Below are 26,160 nucleotides of genomic sequence, written 5' to 3'. Positions count from 1 at the left end.
TGACCCCCAAAAGTCGTATTGCTAATGCTTATGACGGAAAGAGGATGAGAACACCGAGCATGTTCGTAGAGATTTCCTAGTAGACGGTACATGATAATATAGAACTTCATTCGACACCGAAATCCCCTTGGCAGCGATCCCCTCATTGCATGCCACTTCCCGTATTTCTCCACCAATCACCTACAACTCATTCAGAACACATAAAATAGCCCGCATGTCAGCACTACCCCACGATCTCTACTCCCACCCCCATATTGACTATGTACATCAATCCCATCCTACCGGGATTCAATCCCGATCCCTCCATAATCCGCGTTGGGAAGGACTTCTTCCTCGTTACATCCTCCTTCGAATATTTCCCCGGCGCTCCCATCTACCACAGCACCGACCTAATCCAATGGACTCTGATCGGCCATGCCCTCACCCGCCCAAGTCAACTTCGGATCCAGACCCCCGAGCCAGGAGGTGGCGTATGGGCAACGACATTGCGGTATCACAACGGGGTGTTCTACATCCTCGCTGCGTGCTTCCAGCGTTATCGGCCTCAGGAAGATGACCGGGTCTGGCCGCGGGGATTCTACGTGAAGACCACAGATATTTGGGACTCGGAGTCGTGGTCGGACCCGGTATATTTTGACCAGGTTGGCTTTGACCAGGATGTTTGTCTTCCCCACCCCCCCTCCCAATTAATCACAACTAACTCGTGGTGCAGCTCTTCTGGGACGACGACGGCACCGTCTACCTCTCAAGCACATATCGCAAGCTTGAAAGAACCCCCGGTGCAAATATTAAAGACTTTGCCGTCCACATTGTCACTGTGGACTTAGAGACGGGTGCCTCCACTTCAGAGCCCAAGCTAATCAGGGAGTCATCCTCAGGCGTCGCGGAGGGACCACACATTTTCAAACGCGGCAAATACTATTATCTTTTCACTGCGGAGGGCGGCACTGAGAGCGGCCATTGCGAATGGGTCAGTCGCAGTACTACCGGTCCGTTTGGGCCGTGGGAGGTTGGGCCGAATAATCCTCTCTGGCGAAATGGAGTGGACGATGACGTTCAGAATACTGGACATGTGGATCTAGTGGAAGATGTGCAGGGGCAGTGGTGGGCTGTTTTGTTGGGAGTACGTCCGGTTTGGAAGGATGGGCAGTGGGAGGAATCTGTTTTTGGTGAGTACTCCTCCAGTGCTATGTTGCGCACAGGATGCTAATGTTAATTACAGGCCGCGAAACCTTCCTAGCTCCAGTGGATTGGGAGGACGACTGGCCCATTGTCAACGGCGGCCAGAAAATCCCCCTTCACTCCGAAAGTCCCCACCTCTATGAGCTCTCAGTACCAGTCGCATGGCGTGATGATTTTTCAGAAAGCGAGCTCCAGCTTGGATGGTACCGCAAAAATACCCCGGTCGTGCGTGACTACTCCCTCACAGAGCGGCCAGGCTTCCTTCGCCTCTACGGCGGTCCATATAATTTGTCAATTCCAGCGTGTCCCACACTTTTCCTTCGCAAGCAGACTCATCGGTTCTGCACATGGGAGACACGACTGTCCTTTTGCCCGAGGAACCAGGTATGCGAAGCTGGTGCAGTAGTATGGTGGACATATTTCACCTACAGCAGCATCGGAATTCGCGTGGGGAAAGACGGCCAACGTATTGTTCGGCTACGTTCTCCAGGAGGCGAGGTAGTCGACTTCGGTCTACGTCATTCCCAGTTGGATGTTCGCTTGGTGATTGAGTGCGGAGATAGCTACCGGCTTGGATTCCAGGAACTCAGCGACGTTGAGTCGGATGATGCTTTGATTCAGTGGATAGGAGAAGTGGACAATAGCAGTATGACGGCAGCACCACCCGTAGGGGTGGCTTTTACGGGCATGATGCTGGGGTTGTACGCGTTTGGAGAGCGGCAGCGCTGTCTAGATCCAGCAGACTTTCATTACGCACAGTGGAAATAGGATGGTACCTTCACGAGGATTCCCCAGAAATCTAGAAGGATCCTCATGTATGCGACGAAGCTTCCGCTGGAATTGGTGCTTATCATGATGGAGTTCGCAGACTACACACCACGGCAAACCCTGGAAGTCCCGCATGATCCTCTCCATCCTACTAACCGCAAGGCGCTGGGTCAATACCTGGAACACTGTTGGCAAATTATTGTCCGATGTGATATGATGATGAGGGAGCTTCGCATGAGCCACTGGTAGTGGGATTCTGAAGTTGACGATCACCGTTCGGCACGCTTACGCCTACGAGTATCTAGTCGTCCTTTCGTAAACGTTCACGTCATATCTGCATCCATATCTGCATCCATCTCGGCTTTCCTCTTAGAAGGCAATTTGGATGACTTTGCGATAAAGTGTGATATGATTCCATGTTGATATACATACGTGCCCTCTATGAGACTTGAGCGCTATCAAATGCGAGTATGACATGATTCTAGGCTGGGTTTAGAGGACAGCTGCAACAAAAGCAGCAGCAAATCCTCCGAAGAGGAACGCTGCGTCACCCTTGAGCAGGGAGGCCTTGCCAGTGCCTGTAGCAGAAGCATCGACATTCGAGGCAGTCGCAGTCTTGGAAGAGGTGACAGAGCCAGAGATGGCAGCACTAGTAGAGGCGGCAGATGCCTGCGACTGTTTCCCCGTAGCAGTAGCAGCGGAACCCGTGCTACTTGCTGTCTGAGCCTCAGTTGTAGCGTGGGCGGCGGAGGCAGCCACGCTCGTGACAGAGCCCGCCGTGATAGTCACAGGCATTAAATCCAGATCACCATCCAGGGTGGTGCTGCTGGTTCCTGGGAAGTTGGCGCCGGATCCCGAGGCTGTTTCGGTACAGACGGCGTGCGTCGTTCCATCGACAGAGCAAACGCATGTGTAGTAGCTGTGCAGCAAACCATGTCAGTCACGACCAATGTACAGGGTGTAGACAACCATCAACATACAAATCTTCGTCCGGAGCGTCCAGGATCATGGTGGTTTTGGGTCCGGCGATCAGGGTAAGACCGGGACCCATGCCACAATCACTGGAATCGGTGCCGGGTGGGCAGTTGATACTGTAGGTTGTCGCGGTCGCATCCTGCATCACGGTTAGTTGAGGAGAATATACCAGGCTGATAAAGACAAGGACAACTTGCGTTACCTATGATGGACGCGGCCAAAGGCTGTGGATCGGTGTCGTAGATGAACATGGAGGTGACAGTGGCCTTTGCTGAGACCAGGCCGGCAGCAGCCAGACCGAGAAGGAGCGTACGGTTCATCATGTTTGGAACGAATGACTGATTGCTGTGAGGGTGGATGAACGAGTGTGTGGATAGGAAGATGCGGGATAACGAGCGATGCAACAACGAAATAATTTAAAGGAAAGAAGAAAGAAAGAAAGGAGAGACTGCAAAAGAGGCGTGATGATGGCAGCCACCTTCTCCGCCATCCAATCCTGCTCGTGATGCTGACTCGGGACTCTTTGAAGATTACCAAAAGAGGCAACACTGCGACCGGATCTAAACTGCTTCAAGGCAAGTCCGGGCAAACCACAAGGCGGCTAGGCTCCATCGGGCAAGGTCAGAAGCCAATTCAGGGTCCAGACCCTGATTTGGGCTCCCACTAGTCCCTGGTGGTGCTTGGCAAGGGTATAACCATAACCGGGATACTGCCATATGCCTACCCATATTTTGCAGTAATAAATGCACATAGTTGGTCTCCGTTCCTCTTCTTGCGAGAACAGCAGTCCAAATTGCCTGTCCATATTGTCCTTTCCAATAATGAAGGCCATCTGTCTCAAGTTCAACGGATCTATCTTCAAGGTGCAACATGAGAAGTATATATTTCATCGAATCATCAATTGGATTCTGGAACGACCTTGGTATGTCATGGTATACATCTAGTATAATACTATTTACTTCTTAATTATGGAAATAAAGCCCTCACACTTGGATTTACAATCTACTGGAGCAATCGCGTCTGATTGTCGAGTGCACTTTATCTCCTTACACCTCCCCTTGTTCCTAACATGCGACGTTGCGCAGCTTAACGTTGCTCTATATGTAGGGATTACACTACTACAGCACTGAGGGCTATTCATCCTTATCACCCGAAAGACTTTCAACTCCAACCCAAGATCAATGGTTGCTAATATGGGGCAGCAAGTCTTTCCCATCACTGTCTGCCTTTTGCATACCTATTCTCAGAGACTTCACTTCCAAACCGGGATAGTGATCATGCGCGTCCAGGTAACCCAAGCACTTCACGTAGCAGGTCCGCCTGTCCCTTTTGGGTCAGTTGTTGTGCAAATCTTGCGTAATGATCTTCAGCCACGCAGCATATCTCCCTGTTTCTGACCGGCGTGTAAGGCCAAGGACATTTATGCCTGGCTAGAACATAGAGAACGTCTTCACTTGTGATCTCTGGCACAATACCCACGCATTGATTTCGTGTCAAATGCTCTCGGTAGGCGAACACGTACCTGTTTGAGAGTCCGGGGATCGACAATTATAAGAGCAACAAACTAACCAATATCTGTATTGCTGTTATTGCGCAAGATGCGTCCCCTTGTCCAGTAAGGGAAATCAAAGGGAATTCGGTCCGTCAACACAACGTGGTCGAGGTGTCGGGAAGGGACGCGAGGAACAGCAACCTCGTGCCAAACCACCAGTGGTGATCGTTGTGTAAAGATTCCAGACGTCTGCATATGCTGGTATCTTCATATGCTGATAGACGTCTGGTTCGTGGGCCGGTTTAGCAACAAAGTATTATCAGGGCGTTGGAAGTCTTACCCAGTCATTTATCATACTTTCCGGGGGGCGAGGGAAGTATGGCCCAGGCATCGGGCACGAACCGTTTGACTCCCGTCTTTGACTGTAATTCTGAGCTGCTGAGAAGAATCTGGCTGGTAGACGATGGAAATATGAGTATCCTCTACAGCCTCGGCCAGACTATTCTCCGAACTGGCGAGATCCACATCTATAGCCCGAACCACCCCCCCACCCTTTTCCCCTCCGGGGTTGCGAACGTCAACCACGTCTGTGTTATACATTGACTGTGAGCGCATGCTCTTCACGAGGCCAGTGTGTAAATCGATGGGGTATTCGAAAAGTACTAATGACAAAAAAAATCTTGTTGAAAAAATGAATTCATTGTAGAAGAAACATGTTAATGAACTCTAGGACGAGTACCTTCTGTGCTACTCTCTGTGACACCGACACAGAAGGGACCAGTATTTTATATTTTAGCCACCAGAAGCAAGCAAGTGATGCCTGACAGATGTACCGACGGAACATTCCCAACGGGTGGGACCGAGGGTGGGATTGCCGCCGAATGTTTCGACTTTCGATATTTAAGGTGGATTCAGTATAGGCCCCATCGCTGATCTCCCAAACGGGTCTGCCGGTGGTCTGTTGTGCTGGTAGTTCATGGCCCAATTACATTACAACACGGTGTGCTTAGCAAGCGTTTGCTGAACCATAGCCCCTGACTCTGATGCAATCAACGTGGAGCACCCCAATCTGCCACGTATACGAATCGATGATCTTACCTTAAATTATGTCCGCTTCTCCGCGTGGCACCCCTTCGGAGATAAAAGAAAAGACACGGCCAGGCCATGGTTACTGCTATCTCCGAAGTCGAGCTCGGAAAACGGCAGAGACGGCAGTTGGGACTGAAGTACAATTGTTCCCACCGGAACAACAGCCCCAGACAAGAATCGAGGTCGCGATGCGCCTTCATCCTTTTTGCCAGGATGGATTCGCCCCTGGAATATTTTTAGCATGTGTTTACTTCAGTTTTCACTCCAATAATGACATTCCAATTCGACCCAGTATAATCGTAGTACATTCTACTCTGATATCCTTGCCTTGTTACATTGCTACACTAGACCTGATTGGAGGGGCTTAGGTTATAAGACTCATGCTATTTGATGTGTCTATCTACATAGTATCTATAAATAATTCAAGGGAACTGAGATACAATGACTCGGGGACATAAGAAAGATGAATTTAGGCCGTCCCGAGCTTCTCTGCGTTCTCAAAGCCAGTGTAGCTGAAGCCGGCGAACGCGGCACCAATGTCGGTGCTACTGCCGTTGAGAGTCTGGTACAGCACGTAGGTCTGGTAGTCAAGTAGGAAAGACGAGCTGTTAGCAAGGGCAAGCGACAGGTTGGCCCTGGCGATGGCGTCGTGGAGTTGAGTGTAATTGGCCTGGTTAACCCACTCCTGGGTGGACGGGACGTTGGAGCCGTTGCTACTGATAGTCACGTTGGCTAGCTGCGCTTGGGCCTGGGCAATAGCCCTGGCGAGGAAGATGCGCGAGTTGCCGTCGCTCGTCATGCCAACGGGCGCGCCGTACTCGGTGGTGTGGGTAACAGGTACGAGCCAGAGGCTAACATTGAGGCCAGCGGCTGAATCATTGGTAAACTTAAAGAACTTTTGAGCGTCGGTGAACTCGCCAGGTCGGTTAGAGATGAACAGGTTGTCGCGTGAGAAGCGCATGGCGTCTTCATAGGACACCCCGTCAATGTTGTAGGAGGTGTGGTCGGCGCCGCCAACAAAGAGGCCGACAACCTCTTGGGCACGCTTCATGGCCCAGCCCTTGGGACCGTACCAGAAGAGCGCGACGTCGCCGGGTGAGATAGCGGTGTCAAAGTTGTTTTCAGGGATAGCCGGGCCGGACCCGTCGAAAAGGTCGGCGTCAAAGTTCGTGCCCTCCCAACGCGTCTTGTCCGCGACGTCAATATTTCCGCGGTAGATCGAGTAAGTCCCGTTGGCGTTGTGAGTGATGGTGTCGACGGTAACGCCCTCAAGATAGTCGGCATCGATGACATCGGTGTAGCCATCTCCGTTAGTGTCCCAGAAGCGCACCTCGAGGCCGGCCACGATATTTGTGACAACAGACAGGGCGGCAGCATTGTAACTGTCTGCCTCGGTCTCAGCCTCGTAGCCACCCCACCACTTCGCGGTGGTACTGTTATAATACAGCCAGGCTACTTGGTTAACGAGATAGCCGTCGCTTATGCACTGGCTGACACTCTGAAAGGCGGACTCGGTGCCAGGGATGGCCCACAGGTTGATGTAGAAATCGCTGTTGGCAATGACAGATTTGACGCCCTCAAGAGCGCTCCCCTGCTTGAAGTACTGGTCATACTGGGTGGCGGTGACGTTGGCAGCGTCGCTACCCATGTCAAGCACGACGGCGCGGAGCAGCGTACCATTGATCTGGCTGCCAGAGTAGGGAGTACCGCAGGCAGCCAGGCCAGTGGCCGGTAGCATTGCTAGAACTGAGGCATTGGCAAGTTTCATGTTGGCTACAGCTTGCAGAGGAAGGAAAGTAAAGAAGCCGGAAGAAAACGAGCGGTGGGTAGGTAAAAGAGTGTGTGCTATTGAAAGTTTTGAAAAGAGTGTACATTTATATATCACCACAGCAGAGGTACATTTACTCTTAATACTTATCCTTCTTCCTTATTGCCGATGACGAATCCCCGTATAGTGAAATCCGGTTCGGGTGAAGCGGTGGGGCCGGTATGTGGGGACTGCAGAAAGTGAGTTAATACCACCCCGTCTCCACAGATTCCTCTGTTTCAAGCTATAGAAGAATTATATTTCGCTTTATCCGTCTATCTAGTTGTGCCGGCATAGAAGTCTGGCTATCAATTACTGGGGTATGATAGTAATCTTCCCGTCCCCATCTAGGGTTGGGGACAAGACCGAACGCACTCTGAAGATTGCCTGTTATTGGCTAAATCTCTCACGGTGGGCCTCCGGATTAGAAAATCATTTCTCCATTAAGTTTAGTCTCCGCTCAATCCAATTGATCTAGACGTTTTATGGCAGTTTCACCCCTTCCTTTCTTATACATCCGCGGCTTTACCCCGAAGACAATCATGGGCAAGGAAAACACTACATATTTCTCCTCAATACCTAGAGGCCGTTGTCATCAGCTGTACATGAAATAAGATAGCATTGGCCATACTGGTTAGGATGAACCTAATCGGAATAGTATATTCATGAGAACCAATCAAGAATATATATCCTATGTGTCTTAAGAGTACATCCAGTAGCCTATAATCATAATAAAAAACATATTCAAATATACTGATAGCACTGTAAGGTGTTCATAAACTAAATCTCAAGTCTTTCCTCCGTCCAAGTCCACCTAATTGTACTAAACAAGCTAGTATACCTAGATTATCAGTTTATAGTAAGGATCCGCCCCGAGCTGTCTATCTGAAGCCAGACATACATAACAGAGATAACTTGGGCAATAGGTCCGTCGGACTACCCACTGGTGGTAGTAGTACACTGCATATGCGACGCAACTAGGAGTTGGTCTCGCCGATGACCGTTCCATTGGTCGCGGCTAGGAATGAGAACTGGCGACAGGCAGGATAGCACTTTCACTCGCATAAGCCAGGAGTAATAATGAGCTAATTTACCATGACTGAATATCCTATAAGGGCTTGTAAAAGTGAAAATTGGAAACGAGATTAGTATGCCCACCAAGTTCCGGCGTACAAGAGTATTTCGAAAGGTTACATCCACATTTATATGCACAAGATTGAAGCCAGGAATCACTCCGAAAACATGAAGAGAACGCTTAAAATCGGTATATCCACGTGAATACTAGTGAACGTCCGGCTCTACCGGAGATAATGATGGATTGCTCAAGGTGTTCAGTCTTCTTTGTAGTGTCGTGGGTCGATGCGGGATATAGTGGGTCGATGGTGTCAGTTGTAAGAGATTTTATGGGGGTATATAACAGCCACATAGTTCAAATGCGGTTCCAGATTATACAGTCTCTGACTGGCTCGTCGCACATTCCTTTCCCGTATGATAGATGGCAGTTAAACTAACCTCCAGTTCGTCCCTGGGAAAAGCGAGAGGTAACGATACAAGCGTTGTACTCTGAATCACAGTAATACCCCAACCGGATATGTTATACACAAGCATAGCCATGCCACAGGAAACCATGTCTTACAATATTAGTCCTTCCTTCCTTAGCAGTAGTGTTCATATGAAAGCTGGTCGAGCAGTACAAATAGTAATAAGTTCCTATAAACAGCTAGTGTTTTCCCTTATGAACGGTTTCAAGTTCTATGTACTTAGTCATCAATATATATTTAAAGTCTCTTCAGAAATTATGCATGCCAATATTAATCATGACAGTTGGGCGGGAGAGCGGAAGTACCCAAATCTATTTAGATTTGAATTTAATACAAGACCTGGAATTAAGCGGAGGTCACCATGTACACATTTAGTTAGCCACTTTGAACAAATATCTGTATCTTAACTGTCTTCTATTTTTATTTCTTCTTTTGCATTAGAGAGCTACTTGGGCGCTATGAAAAATTACATAAGCAGTTGGTATATGCCGATTCGCATATTACACCCACCCACCGTGTGGTTCTAGCTAGTGCGATAGAGACAGGCCACTGTTTATACATAACCGAGGAGGTAAGGGCAGCCAATTGACTTTCTGTGGCGCAGTCTACTAGGTAGCATGCTGAGGGATTCGACACCGCTACAATTCTGCAATGAAAATGGGCCGTGACCAGGTAAAAAGTCATCTACATGAGGCAATAAGAATGGGGATTAGCAAAGGCAGTATAGGAATTTCCGTTAAGCACACCAATCTTTCGGAGAAAGCAATGTAGAGCAGTATGTTCGCCAAAATACAGAACAGGGGACGACTCGACCATCACACACATCATGGATCGAAATGATACTTCTAAGCCGCGAATTACAAGAGCAGGGTTCTGTCGAGGCCCTCCAGCTACATCCATATAAAAAGACAATAAAAGCAAAGAACTAGAGGCAAAGAAGAAAAACAAAAAATAGCAACTAGGGATTACTCCTGTTTATTGAACTGTTTGGAATGGTCTTCATTAAATTTACTCTGAAGAAGGCCAAGGATGAAATTTGTATGTCTTGCGGCGTCTTGAAGCCCTTTCACAATATCTTTCTACTGCCCCACAATGCAGGCATCCAATGGAACTGATAGGCAGCAACAGCAGCAGCCTCTTAACAATGCCCTACAGCCGTGTAGTACACCCCCGGGTGATAATATGGACGATTACTACAAATATACTCCAGTTCATGCTCCCAGCTACCTAGCCGCGTATCTGCAACAGCTCCAATCACTCAAAATCATCCCAAGCCCGTCACGGTGTACGCACAAATTATATAATAAATCCTACCAGGATATGGTGTGCAGACTTTTCTATTCTTTGCATATTATGAGTCTGAGCCTAACACATTCTTTTAATCTGCAGTATCCGGGAATGAACAAAGTCCTCCAGGAGCAATACAGATGGCCATATGTTTTCCAGGAGGCTAAGTAGAAGGCAGCTTTTAGGTGACGTGGAAGCGAATCGAGCTGGAGGATCCGGATTATTAGACAGATAATGCTGATGAGCTGGAACCTGAAGTTTTAAGAAATAATAAAGACGGTAATGACTTCCATCCTTAGTACTGAGGTGGCGGTCCAACTCTAGTCACATCTGAAATTTTCCTTAACATAAGATTATAGGTACGATGCCTCTCCATGAGGCTGTAGTCCTTCTTCCTCATGCCACAGCATGGTTGTTTCCTGAATGCCTGTGTTTCTGGGGTCCGGAAGAATTTGACAACAGTCAGAAGCATATCCACACTTCATTGAAGCATCTGCATAATTAGCACCATTCTTTACTGGTGCCATCAAATTTAATCCTATGAATTGAATTGAGATACAATGAATATAGCAAAAATTCTAAGTTACCCAGCAACTACCACCATCCTGGCCTGGCCTCAGCTGTGGAAATATATCTTCACCTGTGCAGAGAATATCAGTCCATTCAATTCTACCTATCCTGTCGATTGATTCCAACCATTCATTGGCTGATATGTGGAAGCGACATATCAGCCAACATACGTTAAATCCTTCCGCCGCTGCGTATATATAGCATTTTATGATAGGCTGCGATTCACCTCAATTGTGAATAGTGGCTGCTTATTCCCTTATGCCATACCATGAAACCCACTACGGTCAGACTGCCCTTCACGGATGGCATCTTCAGGATGGCTATATATATTGCGCTTCCGCAGCTCTCTTTTCTTTCTCCATCTTCCTCCCTTAATTATCTACCCATCCCAATGCAAGGAGCGATCTCCCCTTCAAGCAGGTCAAATAATAGCCTTATATTACCTATATAATAGCAGGAATAAGAGCATTAATGCTGTCCCAGACTTATATATGAAATTAGGCTTTATGGGCAGGGCAAGACATGCATCTTGGGGATGATTTATCCAATTGCCTGCAAGTTTTTCAAAATCCATTGATTTTGCATGCCTTGAAACAAACACGGGTAACTGATAGACTAGTGTGGTTGAGCAAGAGGGTTAGAAGAAACCAGAATGTAAAGAGACCAGCCCTACCATTGGAACTGAAGCATGAGGCCGGTTGAGCTTCCTTACAGACAGGAGACTTAAATATTTTCGACGAAAATCAGTGATCGACACCGCAGCAGCGGCAACATGGGCCAGTGAACCCAATTATCTTATTGGGGACATGGTGACCCCTGAAGAATCTGACACTATCGCATTATTGCTGTATACATAAGAAGACATCTTCGTGAGCGACATTGTTAGCAGGCCAGCGACAGACTCAAAAGAACACCACATTCCATTGTTGCCAGGAGCTATCCCCAGAGCAGCAAGTAAGTGCTATACTCATATCGCTTTACATTTATATGCAGCGCCAGAGAATAACTCCGGGGAATATATCGTAGTGACGACGTCGGAACTCGTTTGCTGCAATTGAGGGGTCTTTCCACTGGAAGAAAGTCCGGGAGATCATGAAGAACATGAACAAGAAAGAAGAAAGCGGCGCCCCCAGCAAGATCTTCATCATCTCGCAGTACCGCGTAGTGGCGCTTAACCTGTATCTCGTTTATCCCCCTCTTTGCTTTACCTTTTTTTTTTCTTTCCCTTTTTTATCCCCCTTTTCTACTATAGCCCTTAAGCTATATACCGGGGACTAGTCTAACGTTACCAGACAATCCTCAAAAATTACCCCTAATACTTTCCACACCTCGCCCCGGTGGCCGCTGCGGACCAGCATCCCTAGATAACAGCCTTCCAGAACCTTCTGACAGAAGAGACATTCAAACACAAGGGCCGGACTGCACAGACTCCACGAATCTACATCAGTACAATTGGCACTTACTCACACGGACTGACGCTTACCCGTGCCGCACATATAATCTTGAAGAAGACCAACTGGTGCAGGTATTTAGCCGGTACCATCAAATCAGTCAGAGAGCCAAAGTCATGTTCGCATATATCTTCCAAAATACCCAACTAAAAATGCGAGCAACTTGCCCTCGAGAGGCATTTAGCACAATTAACACTGGAAAAGACAATAGACTCCTACAACCGAAGATAAACGATTAATTCCCCCGCCCCCGTGGGGTGGGGTGGGGTTGGGGGGGGGCGTCACGTCTTCCTGAGAACCAGTCTAAGTTGAACTAAATCTGTACTGTGGTAATCCAGGCCTGATTCATCTAGTGGTCCCTGTATCAAGCACCCAAAGAGTTGAATTAGTGCACTCAAAACTCTACATTAGTTGACAATATGTGCCAGAAAACAAGCTTTCATCCTGGTGCTTGTACGGATCAACTGGAATTTTCTGGTCTACTCTTCGGAGCTTCTGGTCCTAAGAAAGAGTGAATAAGTGGCACAAAGCGGTATTCTCTGATGGCAGAGGTACAGAGCAGCCGGAGAACTTAGTCCTTCTAAACCTACTAGCGCATCGCCTCCACTCCAAGGCACTATTTGCCTTGGAACCATGCGGGGTCAATAAGGAGAAGACTGAGCTGAGAATTAAGTTCTGGTGGCTGAAGCTGTCGAGGTCAGTGGGGCCTACTATTCTATTTATGATTCCGGAACTCCCGGCTAACTATAATTCTGAGTTGGGAGGCATATGCCTCTACAATCTATTGAGCTACTAAATCATCAAGTCTAGGGACTGTATTGTAGTGATGATACAAGTATAATCAATCAATTAGTATTGGTTGATTAATCAAGGTATCAGGCTGCATCCCTTGATAAATGATTGTCTAGAAGATAAATATACCAGAACATCGTGAACATGCATTGCTGAACCAGTTTCCGATTCCAAAAGGCATTCAGTAAGTCATATAGATCTTCTGGTTCCAGCTCTGCAAGATGTCTGAGCTTTTATAGATCAGACAGCCATATGTAAGCCCATGAAGTGGGCGCATCTAAGTCGAAGGCTGTCTTTCGAGTTATTTCTGCCATCAGGTCTTGTCTCTCATTGTCTGCATTTTTAGCATCTGGCTTGTTCATCTAGACGATCCTTTAGCTTATATATGCTCATAAGAGTCTACCTTAGACGCTTGTACGCTGTGCTTCGGCGTAGATTGTTTGGTGAGTCAATGTAGTTGCGTAACGTAGCGATATTTTGGTCACATGAAGACTGACTCACAGTCTGTCCATCTTACACCACTTGTATTCTTGGACCTGGTTTCTCATCTACTATTGTGTTTGATAGTGTTGTTTAGCAATGTCCCTCCTCTATTTTGCTCGTTACTGGACGGGTAGTAACCAATAAGTATATTCATTATAAACCACAAGCCTATGTGCTAGTACTAGCTTATATATGTAAGGAGCCAGCTGTAGAAGCCTTCCAGCTGACGCCATCAGGACTCTCTCTATATCACCGCCATTGTATTCATGTATAAAGGATCTTGGGCTAAGACATCCAGGGGATCAGATAGCCTTATCAAGCATTTCGCGAAGTTCGTTGGCCACAAGGTCCGGGTTATCCCGCTGCACAAAGTGGCCGGCTCCCGGAGCCTGGAGCGGGCCTTTACTGCGTTCCGAGTCGGTGAGCTTGGCCAACCCTTCATTGAAGCGGTGCCAGTAGGGGTTCATATACACTTCCGTCAGCCTTGGTGGTGCACCGCCCATCTTCTCAAACTCGACCTTGAACGTCTCGAACTCGTGACCAATAACCGTCACCCACGGGCCCTGACCATCTGGACCCTGCAATCTAGGACCATCGCTGTTCGGGAGAAGTTCCGCCAAATTCTTCCGACTGAGGCCCTCACGGCTGCCATTGCTGGGATGGAAGACCCGCTGCATGTATGCCCGAGCATCACGGATCGCATCCACCGAGACGCCCTCTGGCAAGCTGGTCGTGTCGAAGCCAGGTGCATCAGGGTCAGGATAAATAGAGATAAAGTCGGAATTGGCGAGCACACTGTCCAGGAAGAGCAGCCCTGCCACTGTTCCAGGATATTCCTGCGCGTAAAGACGCACCAATGCACCGCCAATCGAGTTCGAAACCAAAACGAGGGGGAGACGACTGAGGTCGGATACACACAGCTTCTCCGAAGCAATTTGTGTAATAAGTTGACGCAAATCTCGAACAACGGCCAACGTATCATGACCATGCATGGGATCCTCAGATTTCACGTCGTCAGGGTCCCGGTCTGTGGTTTGGCCCTGACCGTACCGATCATAGGTCAACATGGCGGGCAGACCGCCCGCGGGAGGCTGAGCTTGCAGGCGAGCGATTGCGCCCTCCCAGGATGTCTGTGGTAGCCCCAAACCATTGACAAAAACGACTAGAGCTGGCTTATCCGTGCCTACAGCGGGCTGAAAGCTGTAACATAGCTTTGCGGATGGCTTGGTAGCGAGGGACAGGAATTCGTAGGAAGGCATATTGGAGGTAAAGACGACGACGACAATCAGCTGGGTAGGAGGAGGGTGCAATTATGACAACGAAGAATCGCTCGTACGTGAGCGCCTGGCAGCTAGTCAATGATATTAGAATTCAAAAGGCTCCATGAGCAGCTGAAAGACGAACACCAAGATTATGTAGTCGGATGAGTTCAGCCAAACCACCTCGCGAGGGGATGGGAGAGGCTGCGCCCAGCTGTGGAGACTCGCTTGAGTCAGTAGTCTGACAGGCTGGCGAGCCAGCCAGTGGTAAAACAGTCCAAGTTGAACTAAATTTGTACAGTGGTAATCCAGGCCCGATTCATTTAATAGTCCCTGTATCAAGCACCCAAAAGAGTTGAATTAGTGCAGTCAAAACTCTACATTGGCTGACAGGATGTGCCAGAAAACAAGCTTTCATCCTGGTGCTTGTACGCCAACATCGCTTTGCCTCTATCAGAAAGCACAGTCCCACCCTGGACGGCTTTACAGGGACATAGCATGATACACGTAAGCATTGCGAAAGAATCTAGCTAGGTAGGAGCGAACGACAACTTCTTTCATACTGTGCGAGCAAATAACAAGGCCTATGCAACCATGGCAATCAGCCTTGTGCATGGCTACTACCTCGGTGGCCAAACAAAGGGACAGACTAGCTACGCGACTCTATGAATTATTGTTATACTGGTCGTATCAGTTTCCGCACTCCGTTGTTCCCGAATTCCTCCTAGTGCTTACATTTGCCCCTCCCCCCACACCTCGCCGTAGCTTGTGCTATTCGGGCTAGTCTACTCGACCTACTCGGTCAACCCCTCAATTGTTGGATTAGTTCCGCTAAACTTTCTGGTGACACTCGAAACGTGAGTTGATTGGGATGCATGTGCAAAGACTAATGGTATCTTTCCCTCGGATAATGCGCACAACTTCTGCTCTAGGAGTTGAGCTCGGGCTTAGTGTAAACTCAGCTCCATGGTTGTCTGGGCCAGTCCACCACACTGATGCAATATTAGCATGTAAATACACTACACACGCCGAAAAGATACATTTTAGTGAATGAAAACATCCTCGCCAGATGCAGCCAGCTCATTCTAATCATTAAGCAGGGCCCGATAAGACATTCTTGTGGATGTGGCCGTTGATGACGATGGCATGCAGCCGCGAGGTATCCTGCAGAACAGTAATATCTGCTAGAGGATCCCCATCGACTAATATCACGTCGGCAAAATACCCCGGCTGCACTTTGCCCAATTCCCCCGGATAGCCCATGATCTCTCCTCCCAGGGCCGTGGCCGCTAGAATACTCTCCATTGGCGTGTAACCAAAATGCTTAACGAAATGATGCAAGTCCCGCGCGTACGTGCCATGTGGTGCCCATGCGAAACCATAATCCCCGCCTGGAAGCACCCGGATGCCTCTCCTGTGCATCTCTCTCATGGACTTGCAGGCGGCTTCCACCTCTGCCTTGACACCCTTCTGCTCGGCCATCTCGATCGTGAACCCGAATGGGATAGCATCTCCCGCACAAGTGGCAAGGGGCAGATTGATGGCCGGTGCTACAAAGACCGAGTCCTTTCGTTGCTCCAGCATATCTAAGCTCTCTTTGTCGTTGAAGCTAGCGTGGTAGATAACGTCCACACCTGCCTGGAGGCACAATTTGACAGATTCCTTGCTACGCGCATGGGCGCACACTCGTTTGCCTCGGTTGTGGGCCTCTTCCACGGCAGCAACTGTCTCCTCCAGGGTGAAGTACGTCTCGTCGCTCGGCATGCTGTCGGTGATGTTATCACCGGTTATGCTGAGCTTGATGTTATCCGCTCCCAGCTCGATGAACGACCGCACTGTCTTCCGCATCTCGTGCGGGCCGTCTGCATACTTCGATATGTCAGGGACGATGGCGCCCCCGGTAGTGGTAATCTCTGGCGTGTTAGCCAGGGTCCGCGGTCCCGGAATGAGGCCAGACTTGATAGAGGCCTTGATGGCGATGTCGAGTCGGGCACGCGCAGAGGCGGCCCCGAAGCACATGGTGTACCCGCAGTCGAGGTAGGTCTTGGCTGAGTGAGCGGTAGCAATGACGTGCTCTTCCAGTGGCATAGTGGTCAGCCCGTCTAGTGTCTTTGCATTGTTGAAGCTGAGATGAGTATGAGCATCAACCAGGCCCGACATCAGCGTTTTGCTGCCGCCTCCATCGATCACCAAGGCCCCTGTTGAGGCTGTCTCATCAACCTGTCCTACAGCCACGATGCGTTCTCCTTGGATTAGAACGTCTCCTGGATAAGGGAGGCTGCCTGTCGAGTCTAAGATGCGAACATTCTTAAACAGGACTCTCTCGGGGTCACCTGGCTGGTGGTTGTTGATAGTAATGTCGGCAGGTGTGGGCCGGTAAATCTCCCCGGTCGATTTTGAGATTGAACCCATGTTATCCAGTGAACACAGACGATGTGCTACCTGGCTGGAGAGAACTGACACCTCTCCACCCCTGACACTTCTTTTAAGCTGACCTGACCTGCTGACCAAGCCGGTGCTTGCAAGAGGGGTTTCTGCGGGGCTATGTGCAGCTGATGCTGGCTGAGGGATCTGCACAATGACATTTCTGCAGTCGTACATTGGCCCCGCATGTCAATCCATGTCTTCCTGCAATCAGTGTACAAGGTTGCAGGCAAGATATTTCAAAGAGGCGTCCTCAGCTGCCTCGTCAGCCATTCGGTAAAAACCCCATTGGCGACGGGCCCTCACATCCAGGTCGGCCATTCGCTATGTTCTCCGGGAACAGCCGTCTGTGCCCGCAAGGCATCGGATCCATTTCGTCGTTCAGAAGAGGGGGATCATCCACTCAGACTCGTTGTGGCCTTTTGGTTGGCACCACGCTGGCCGCGCCGTCGCGGCCGATCTACTTTAGCCTCGTGGGGTTCAACCTGCTCCGAGCGTTTCACAACGTTTGTCTGATGGCAGCCTCGGTGAGGTCCCCACTGCGGATAGTGTCAGCTCGAGGAGACCATGATCATCCCTTCGCCTTCAGCGCACACGGGAGAGCACTATCCCGGCCCGTTCTCCGCGCCACCAAAGGGAGCCAGCAGATAAGGCCCAATTACTGGACAGGTGGGGGACTACTCCGTATAATTTGACGATAGCTCCAGTGGCAGGTTTGGGATCGCACCTCTCAGCCGTTTCAAGAAACCGTCCCCTCCGACGATGCGTCTGATCATCGAGATGGTGGAGAGGGAGGTCGAACTCTATCGCCATCGTCGTCCCGCTCTATTGCCCCGCGCACTCACGTAGATCATACCATCTCACAAGTCCAGCGTTGCACAGCAAAATCTCATCGTCTGCCAGTATTCCATCCCATATCCCTGACTTGAAGTATTCCCTTTTCTTATATTTCTACCATCCAGCACAAATTCGTTGTAGGTTTTATTCAGGCTCTCCAGAGCAAAGCCTTCCCTGCTGGCGCACCGTGCCGCTAATTGACGGGAAAAGGCATGTCGGAACCTTCGTAGCCCAATGTCGGTCTCCAGTCCACAATATGCTATTGTTTCAAGAGCTAGCTGCATCTTTTCACGTTCGACGTAGAGCAGCACACAGGAACTCTTGCCACCAATCTCGCAAGGCTGAGTGACAACATTCTCGACATGCGCAACGCTATGGGCCTGTCGGAGAGCGGGTATAGTCGCGGCGACGAAAAGCCCTTTCTATTATCCTGCTCATCATACAGTCCTAAAAGGTTAAGATTCTGGTACTAACCTGAATACTGCAGTCAGGCAGGACACAACTGTCAAAGACTTCGATAATCTCTTCAATTGTCCCCCTTTTCGTTGACTAGTTGCGGTCGGCGGGCGCGTCAATGTGGTGGTGATGATGGACAGACCATGTAGCATATCTCTCAGTTTGAGTAATTCTTGCATTGGGGGTTGAAAATGCTTATGTAGATATGTAGAGTAAAGATGGGAGTCACTCATGAAGGGAAAATGGCACCCGTCGCATTCAAGCCTTGGTATATTTCCGAGTAGGGAGTAAACATGTGCCATGTGTTATCAAGGAGAGATTTTCTATCTAACAATAATATCCGAAGGGGAGAAGGGATAGATTTGCAAATATCACTCGAAAATGACATGACAATTGCTGATACGGTTGAAACCCCTGGATAACGCAACTATGGGGATACGGGCGGCTTTTCCGAAGGCTTTGAGGGAAGAACAGAAGAGGTCTCGGGAAGGCGAACCGTGTGAACCGGCTGCATCGCCTGGTGGTCTTTGCGATCGCTCTATCCCAAATGTCCTCATCACTCCTCATTCAGTGGAATTCTCGGTCGCGATCGGACCGACTCGACATATCTCCACCGGTAGGAGTCGCTCGTGTCCGCTGTCCCAGTCGAGTAATGTTTTCCCGTGGGAAAACAGGGGATGATTGATGCCAATACGGTCAGGGCCGGGAACTTCGCCGACGCGTTCCCTCACTTCCCCCCGCATGAGGGGATGGAGGGAAAGTGATTGCGACAGAGTGAGGGGAACATCCCTGCTCTTCCTGGCCTATATAGAAGAGTAGAAATGGTAGAGAAGGCAGTCATTGGCATCCCGATCCTCTACCAGTTCAATCATCCATCTTCCTCACGGTCGCATACCCTTCAGAACCCATCCATCCAACATGTCTCCCTCGCTCCACCCTCTCCTCGACAACGGCATCACCAAAGGTGACCCCAACTTCCCCGGTGGTAACCTCTACTGCAAATGCTCCTCCGACAAGGTCGTTGTTAAGCTGGCCAGCAATGTCGCTCACAACCACGCCTGCGGCTGCTCCAAGTGCTGGAAGCCCGCCGGTTCGCTGTTCTCCATCGTCGGAGTTGTTCCCCGCGACGCCGTCTCCGTTACCGAACACGCAGAGAAGTTGTCCATCGTTGACGCGTCCGCCGCCATCCAGAGATATGCCTGCAAGGGCTGCGGGGTGCACATGTTCGGTCGCATCGAGAAGGACCACCCCTTCAAGGGCCTAGACTTTGTGCACGCCGAGCTGTCCGATCAGAAGGGCTGGCAGGAGCCTCAGTTCGCGGGATTTGTCTCCTCCATCATTGAGCAGGGCTTCCACCCCCAGGGCATGGAGGAGGTGCGCTCCAAGTTCCACTCCCTCGGTCTCGAGACATATGATGCGTTGTCGCCGGCATTGATGGATCTGATTGCCACGTTCACGGCTCAGAGGGCGGGAGTGTTGTCAGCCAACCTTTAATTCATCAATAACATGTCTATCGACGCAGGGGAAGAAGGATGTAGTGGAGGCGTGAACAGGGAAAGAAATGTAGCAGTGCTACACTAAATGTACATACTTAATAAGATCAATGAAGCTTCAGCTTTCATTCACTCCGAAAAAGTGACTCCGGTCGTCCTTCTGGCCTCCACAATGATCGCCATCTATTGGGGTAAATGGGTAAAAATAGAGGTGTGTAGGTAGGAAGGAAGACGTGGAAGGGTCGGGTCCTTTTATTATTACTGTTGAAAATTCACCCAAGGTCCCCAGCACTGTCCGAGCACCACTACTTTTGCTCGTCACCCCTAGAGTCGTTGCTAATGACTATTAGTCGAGGATGAAGTTACCGTGGATAAGAAGCAGTACGTAGTACAAATACTCTGTGTCTCCTAGAGGAGTGAGTGAACAGTCTGATCATGGTAACCTTTTCAAGGACGGTGCCAATCATGTTGTACCTGTGATTGAAGAATATACAATCGCATTCAACGCCAACTCCTCTACGGTCGCAAATTGTTCTAACGCGCTTACATTGCTACACATTCCTACTGGATAACAGCTTTTCAAAATGGAACAGAATACGGTAGTAATATCGGCGTCAAGGACAACAAAATAGAAGGGAGCCAAAATTCATTGTTCGTCGGAAATATAGACAGACATACACGCCAGGGAACCCTCGAGCCAATCAACAACGCAATGCAAGAAAAAGGGAATAATGAGTACAGGATAGATATATATACAACAAGGAAACAAACTCAATTCACATCTGAGCATCGGCTTCCTTGCTACCAGATGACAAGTGCACCCGGCGGAGAAATCCCCCAGCCTTGGTAGCGCAATGACGGGCTTCATCCTTGAACCCCATAATCCACCCAATCATCAACACATCATGCGGCACCTTCTCCTCAACTACCAGATCGATGGATGTCTCATTTCCGGGCAACTTTTGAAACTCTTGCGCCAGCTTCTTGTGATCTTGACAAAGGACCTCGCGACCGCCGGTAATGACCAACACCGGCGAGGGAACAACAAACGGATGCCAAATGGGAGCTACGTACGGCTCAACTTCTGAAGTAATTTCCAAATCGCCAAGGAACTGTTTGGCTCCCCAGGCTGGGAAAGAGCCTGGTATATATTCGGTTTTGTAGTTGGTGCTGTGCGTCCAGGCACTAGGGTCAACTGCAGCAGGTACGTCGCACCAAGGAGACCAGGCCCAGCTGCACTTCGGTGGTGGTAACAGATCTGGCCGGTTAAATTCGACTATATACCGGAGAAGCGCCAGGACGAGGTGACCCCCGGAGCTGTCGCCGCTGAGTACGATTTGAGAGGGCGAGATCTGGAGGGCGTGAATGAGATACACGTATGCTGCGAGTGCATCCTGCAGTTGAGCGGGAAACCGTCCGTTGTGGTTGCAGGCGAGTCGATACTGGGGGCAGAGCATGTAGCTGGCGGGAGTCTGTTCGAGGAGGGTCTGGGCCATGAAGTTACAGGAGGAGGATCGACCGTCACCCAGAATGTAGGAACCACCGTGGAGGTGCAAGATAACATATTCGCCATCCGGAAGAGAGGTGCCGCGAGTAAAGGGCTCAGGATACCAGGTGGCACCGATGGTCTCGGGTTTGACAGCTTCATCCACCATCACTCCGGTGTAACATTCCGGGGCGGCAGGGTTAATCAACACGAATCGATCCGATTCGTGGTGTGGCTTGAGAGATAGCGGCCATTTCATGTGTAGGGCAGTAAAGGTACGGAGGAAAGCTTTGAGCATCGAACCGGCTACTCCTTGGTGATAGGACCAGCTGGGGTCATGGCGAAATCTGGGGTGGCCATCAGCAGGCATGTCGGCGGATGGAGAAGGAAAGGAAGACGAAACAGACCGCACGGGTGCCATGGTTGAGGATATTGAGAAGGTAACATTCGAGTAGAAAACCTTCTAGAACACAGTAGGATCATAAGGCTGGGTAAATCTCCCCGGCTAAGCATCGTGGCCCTGGGTGCCAAGCTTTATGGCCAAGCCGGGGGATCCACTGCACTTTGAGGTCATCATGACGTGTATGCCCATTGAAATTTCAGGCATCCCCTCTTCTAGGAGAGGCAGTGGGAAACAAACATCTGGAACTGTGAATCAGGATCTAAATCGGGCTCGCACTTATAGCTTTTACTATGATCTCATTTATCGAGAGTACAGGATGAATAATAACTCCAGCCTTGCAGCCTGGTCTCCAAGCCGAAAGAGGCACCCGCGAGTGAACCAAGGAAAAGCGCCAATAATCCAGTCCGCGATCAACGGATAGACAGGGGAACACTGGCTAGGTTTGAGTTGGTCCCCTGTTCCAGACGATCTCAGTGAGCTATGCAAAATTTGCCACAATTGCGGTCCTAACATTTCTACGTACTAGGTAACATAAACCGGCCGAGATAACAGAACGCGAAGAATGATGCTGACTGTTTGGTCTATGGCGGGTGATCCGCACGGTCGCTGTGGCGGTCTCTCCCCGTAAGAAGGGCCTGTTAAAATGCCACTAGGTTAAAAACCTCAGGGAACTGATAACCGGTCTTAATGATTATGCTCAAAAGGACCCGCTACTCGAGCTACCAGTGTCTTGTACTGCAGAATCCGTCCGGTCATCCGATACTCATCCAAGTTCCACCAGTCTATTGACAAGGTAAACGACAATTTCCAGTATACATTGTGATCGATACATACTCCCAAAAATATCCTTTCTGCTTTCAGAGCTCGCATAACTCTTCTTCAGTTGTTGGACTGTGGAATACACACTTTACACCGCTACGTGTCTCTCGACGTGTGTCACTTGTGCAACCCCGTCCTCCAAAGACTTCTCCTTGCCATCCCCGCCCACCGCTGCAGCAGCCGCCGCTCCGACATCGAGATGAGAATGATTCAAATAGATCTGCTCGCTGCGTGCGACCACTTCGCGGACGTTGCTGGATGACGAAAATAGAAAGTCAACTGACTCCAGCGTGAGGGACGACGTTTCCGGAAAGAACAAATACACAATCACACAGCAAACAAAGTTGAGAATAGCCCAAATAATATACGTCCGCCAGCCGATGTTGTCGATCGTGACGGGCGCAATCTCCACCGTCCAAAACTGATTGGCCCACTGGAAGAAGACGGAGAGCGCCAGCGCTTTGCTCCGCACATGCAGTGGTAGGATCTCGGCAGGGTATGTCCACATGTTGGACATCCATCCCCACGTGAAGAAGGAGAGGTAAAGGAAGAAGAAGACGACAGTGATGATGACCGACACTTGGCTGTCTTTCCACAGAGTAATGCAAACCGCAATCATGCAGCACCCCATCCCGAGGTTTCCTAGGCAGAACAGTCGGCGGCGGCCCAGCTTGTTGATGTAGTACCACGTCACGAAGGATGATAGGAGGAACCATATCTGTGAGCAGCCTGACACAAGGTTCGCGAGATTGGTACCAAGTCCGACCGAATTCGTCAAGATAAAAGGGAAGTAATATTCCACAAAATTGATCCCGGTGTAGGATTGCATCGAGTTGGCCGCGCAAGCGATAATAACACGCGTACGCACCTTGCTAGGACCTTGGCGGAACAAGCTCCCCCATGATCCGCCGTCTGATTCCAAGGCAATTGCCGAAGCAATATCCTGCAGTTCAGCTTGGACTAACTCGTGGTCCACGGGGAGATCACGGAATGCAGATAGAGCAGCGGCGGCAGCCTCAGTATGGCCGTGGGAAGCGAGCCATCGAGGGGACTCGGGGAGCACCAAGGTGAAGCCAAAGGCGACGATGGGGTAGATGGCCTGCAAGGCGAAGGGCACGCGCCAACTGATCTCATTGTCAAGGAAGCCAAGTCCATAGTCGACCCAGTAGGCAATGTTCGTGCCGATAATAAGGAAGGTCAACTGCACGGCCACCATGACAGCACGCATCTGGGCCGTAGCGGTCTCAGCTAGCCAGACTGGGGAAGCGCTAGTGAAGAGCCCGAGACCAACCCCAAGGATGATACGCGACACTAACAGTTGGGCGAGGGAGAAGGAAGAGGCGTTCACGACGTCTCCCACAATGTGCACAATGCAAGCTAGCAAGATCGTCCGTCTCCTCCCAATTTGCTCACTGATAAGCACGGCAGCCAATGCCCCTAGCATGCAGCCGATGTCATAGGACGATACCGCAAGCCCCTGCACAGCTGCATCTGGATTTCCAATCATGTTGAGAAAGTTAGGCTCTGAGATGACCTGACCCATCAAGCCATTGTCGTAGCCGAACAGGCAGAAGCCGGTCGAGCTGACGACGGTGACCAGATAGACCAGGGGCTTTCCTCGTAGGGACAACATTCTTGGTCCTATGAACAAACTCTACTGCCATGCAGTGGTCCTGTATTTATACTGCATCGATGGTAGGGAGCATGAGTTTCCCCGCATTGTGTTTCGTCATGGGCAAGGAGTAAGCCTACAGCCATCAAATGGTCTGCCCAGGCTTACCGCGTCGATCAAAGCTTAACAGCCAATAGCTGAGATGTACCCATCCGGCACTCCAATGGGGATCTGATGCAGTAGCAACTGGAGAACTCGGCCCAAGTCCGACTCTCCGCACTAACCCCAGATTCCACCCCAGCCTGGTGCCCCCACGCCCCCGGACGTAGCCCATCCCACGTCCAGCTGTCCAGGCAGATTTTGGTGCCATCCTTGCATACGTATGGTAAGCAACCATTTCTGTGAAAAGCCATATTGTTCACAGGCTTATCGAAACAAGAGGACAGGATACTTGGCGGGGCAGTAACGGGTGGTCACAGTTACGGCTACTCAACAAGACACCGGCACTTATTTGACAGTAAAATCGAAGTACTGACAGAAGCGAAACCTATGTGATACCAATCAATGAGACATTTTTAGGATCATATCAAGGGTGGGACTCGTACTTTCCCCGATCGACAGTCCCGAGGTTCTACCGTTTGCTTTGAACGAGCAGCTGTGCCCCCGTAGCCTTGGCAATTTACTGTCAGATTGATACAGTCCCTATGGCCCTCTTTATCTGGCCAGCGTTGGGGGTTGAGGTGTGCCATTTACCCCCAGATCTTTCGGGCTGTTTTATCCGCACTAGGCACGCAAGCATACAGGAATCGCACCATTGAAGACGCGTATTCTAGCTATTGTGGACACAGTTGCATGGAGGACGTGGACCTTGTAGGACATATGGAGAGATTTTATGCCAGCTTCCTGCGGTATTGTTCACCCAATTACCGCATGCGTCCCTACGTCCCAGAAGCGTGATGTACCCATCCGGATTCCGAGATTAATAAAGATATACACAGAAACTCAGAACAGACCGACTTATTGAGCCAGCCCCATTAGGAGATAAGTCTAGTACTCCAGATCGTATGCCAAAGTATCCTCACATAATTGCTCGCGCATTTCATGCAATCTGATTGACCGTTAGCTACTACCAACTTCCCGACTGAGGTCTCCACAGTTCTAGGTAGACTTACTCAAGGTGCGCTGGATGAGTTGCATAGACCTGCAAATCGGACGGCTTCTCCAGGATAGCCACCAACCCCATATTGTAGCCCTTTGCGCGGGAGGCGGTCATCGCCACTGGTGGGTTGGCATGGAATTCCAGCAGTCCTGGACAGATGTCACATATGAGTTTGCTAGTAATCATCACATTCGCCCGGGTAAGTACTGACCTGGAATTTTGCCAACCATGCCTTTACCCAAGCGGGCCCAGGCCTCGAGCTCAGCAGGTGCAACACCTGGCTTCAAGCGGAAGAGGACTAGCTGACATGTAAATGTTGTGTACAACGATATGATGGAAATGACAGGGATGAGACGCACCGACGTGGAAGACAGGCATAACTACGCTGGACGAGCAATTTTATTGGCGATGGCGATTGTGGCGACGTATGCAAGAGGAAGAAAGGAAGAAAAGCAGTAGCGAGAGTTGAATGAGGGGAAATCGAGGAGGATGTGGCGGGGTAATGTTTAGCCTAAGAAACTTGCCGGCTTGTTATAAATCACATGACGGCTTGGCTGGAGACTATTCATCTGTTGAAAAAACATGTTTTGGACAGTTATCATCTACTATGTAGTATACCGCTTGACTTTCTGCTTCATATATATAATTATTAGTTTATTGTTTACCCGCAGCAGGCCTAAGCCACCGAGTGCTCCGATCCATGGAAAGATACAGCCAGGGGGGATAAAAAAAAAAAAAAAAAAAAAAAAACCCCTAGCATAGGAGTTACATCTGC

At 49.8% G+C, this 26,160-nt stretch overlaps 9 protein-coding genes across 9 annotated transcripts; 2 read left to right on the top strand and 7 right to left on the bottom strand.

Annotated features, from left to right (window-relative positions):
* Positions 1 to 260: 260 nt before the first annotated feature.
* On the top strand, positions 261 to 1,950 carry BO79DRAFT_289571 (glycoside hydrolase family 43 protein; the record flags this gene model as incomplete). Its single annotated transcript, XM_025688795.1, has 3 exons — positions 261 to 659; positions 713 to 1,169; positions 1,223 to 1,950. 3 exons carry the CDS (start codon positions 261 to 263, stop codon positions 1,948 to 1,950), a joined length of 1,584 nt encoding a protein of 527 aa, XP_025536589.1.
* Positions 1,951 to 2,442: 492 nt separating this feature from the next.
* Positions 2,443 to 3,248, bottom strand: BO79DRAFT_231114 (putative GPI anchored protein; the record flags this gene model as incomplete). The annotated part of the gene is made up of 3 exons (XM_025684135.1): positions 2,443 to 2,869; positions 2,931 to 3,064; positions 3,123 to 3,248. The coding sequence occupies 3 exons, from the start codon at positions 3,246 to 3,248 to the stop codon at positions 2,443 to 2,445; spliced, it is 687 nt and encodes a 228-aa protein (XP_025536588.1).
* A 2,727-nt stretch (positions 3,249 to 5,975) lies between these two features.
* On the bottom strand, positions 5,976 to 7,274 carry BO79DRAFT_155051 (uncharacterized protein; the record flags this gene model as incomplete). Its single annotated transcript, XM_025678769.1, has 1 exon — positions 5,976 to 7,274. The coding sequence occupies one exon, from the start codon at positions 7,272 to 7,274 to the stop codon at positions 5,976 to 5,978; it is 1,299 nt and encodes a 432-aa protein (XP_025536587.1).
* Positions 7,275 to 13,679: 6,405 nt separating this feature from the next.
* On the bottom strand, positions 13,680 to 14,696 carry BO79DRAFT_200313 (alpha/beta hydrolase; the record flags this gene model as incomplete). The annotated part of the gene is made up of 1 exon (XM_025681482.1): positions 13,680 to 14,696. The coding sequence occupies one exon, from the start codon at positions 14,694 to 14,696 to the stop codon at positions 13,740 to 13,742; it is 957 nt and encodes a 318-aa protein (XP_025536586.1). The 3' UTR covers positions 13,680 to 13,739.
* A 904-nt stretch (positions 14,697 to 15,600) lies between these two features.
* Positions 15,601 to 17,128, bottom strand: BO79DRAFT_210651 (metal-dependent hydrolase family protein). Its single transcript, XM_025682850.1, has one exon. The coding sequence runs from the start codon at positions 16,782 to 16,784 to the stop codon at positions 15,789 to 15,791; it is 996 nt and encodes a 331-aa protein (XP_025536585.1). The 5' UTR covers positions 16,785 to 17,128; the 3' UTR covers positions 15,601 to 15,788.
* Positions 17,129 to 19,268: 2,140 nt separating this feature from the next.
* Positions 19,269 to 20,011, top strand: BO79DRAFT_210650 (S-(hydroxymethyl)glutathione synthase). The gene has a single exon (XM_025682849.1). It carries the CDS (start codon positions 19,332 to 19,334, stop codon positions 19,905 to 19,907), a length of 576 nt encoding a protein of 191 aa, XP_025536584.1. The 5' UTR covers positions 19,269 to 19,331; the 3' UTR covers positions 19,908 to 20,011.
* A 671-nt stretch (positions 20,012 to 20,682) lies between these two features.
* On the bottom strand, positions 20,683 to 21,762 carry BO79DRAFT_155010 (alpha/beta-hydrolase; the record flags this gene model as incomplete). The annotated part of the gene is made up of 1 exon (XM_025678766.1): positions 20,683 to 21,762. One exon carries the CDS (start codon positions 21,760 to 21,762, stop codon positions 20,683 to 20,685), a length of 1,080 nt encoding a protein of 359 aa, XP_025536583.1.
* An 840-nt stretch (positions 21,763 to 22,602) lies between these two features.
* Positions 22,603 to 24,428, bottom strand: BO79DRAFT_271932 (sugar porter family MFS transporter). Its single transcript, XM_025687390.1, has one exon. It carries the CDS (start codon positions 24,245 to 24,247, stop codon positions 22,703 to 22,705), a length of 1,545 nt encoding a protein of 514 aa, XP_025536582.1. The 5' UTR covers positions 24,248 to 24,428; the 3' UTR covers positions 22,603 to 22,702.
* Positions 24,429 to 25,110: 682 nt separating this feature from the next.
* On the bottom strand, positions 25,111 to 25,844 carry BO79DRAFT_289564 (uncharacterized protein). The gene is made up of 4 exons (XM_025688794.1): positions 25,745 to 25,844; positions 25,597 to 25,683; positions 25,399 to 25,534; positions 25,111 to 25,334 (listed from the first exon to the last, which is right to left on the bottom strand). The coding sequence occupies exons 1-4, from the start codon at positions 25,761 to 25,763 to the stop codon at positions 25,274 to 25,276; spliced, it is 303 nt and encodes a 100-aa protein (XP_025536581.1). The 5' UTR covers positions 25,764 to 25,844; the 3' UTR covers positions 25,111 to 25,273.
* Between the last annotated feature and the right edge of the window lie 316 nt (positions 25,845 to 26,160).

The sequence above is a fragment of the Aspergillus costaricaensis genome (assembly GCF_003184835.1).
Source record: "Aspergillus costaricaensis CBS 115574 unplaced genomic scaffold BO79scaffold_29, whole genome shotgun sequence".
NCBI lineage: Eukaryota > Fungi > Ascomycota > Eurotiomycetes > Eurotiales > Aspergillaceae > Aspergillus > Aspergillus costaricensis.
Note: the sequence above shows the minus strand (reverse complement) of the source record. Positions and strands in the feature narration are given on the sequence as shown.

What these genes read in the sequence shown, in the direction of transcription:
- BO79DRAFT_210651 (XM_025682850.1), bottom strand. Translation starts at nt 16,784, where the DNA reads ATGCCACTGGAAGAGCACGTCATTGCTACCGCTCACTCAGCCAAGACC.
- BO79DRAFT_210650 (XM_025682849.1), top strand. Translation starts at nt 19,332, where the DNA reads ATGTCTCCCTCGCTCCACCCTCTCCTCGACAACGGCATCACCAAAGGT.
- BO79DRAFT_271932 (XM_025687390.1), bottom strand. Translation starts at nt 24,247, where the DNA reads ATGTTGTCCCTACGAGGAAAGCCCCTGGTCTATCTGGTCACCGTCGTC.
- BO79DRAFT_289564 (XM_025688794.1), bottom strand. An exon ending in CATGGTTGGCAAAATTCCAG is followed by an intron (nt 25,535 to 25,596) that starts GTCAGTACTTAC and finishes ACATCTGTCCAG; the next exon opens with GACTGCTGGAATTCCATGCC. An exon ending in ACTCATCCAGCGCACCTTGA is followed by an intron (nt 25,335 to 25,398) that starts GTAAGTCTACCT and finishes ACGGTCAATCAG; the next exon opens with ATTGCATGAAATGCGCGAGC.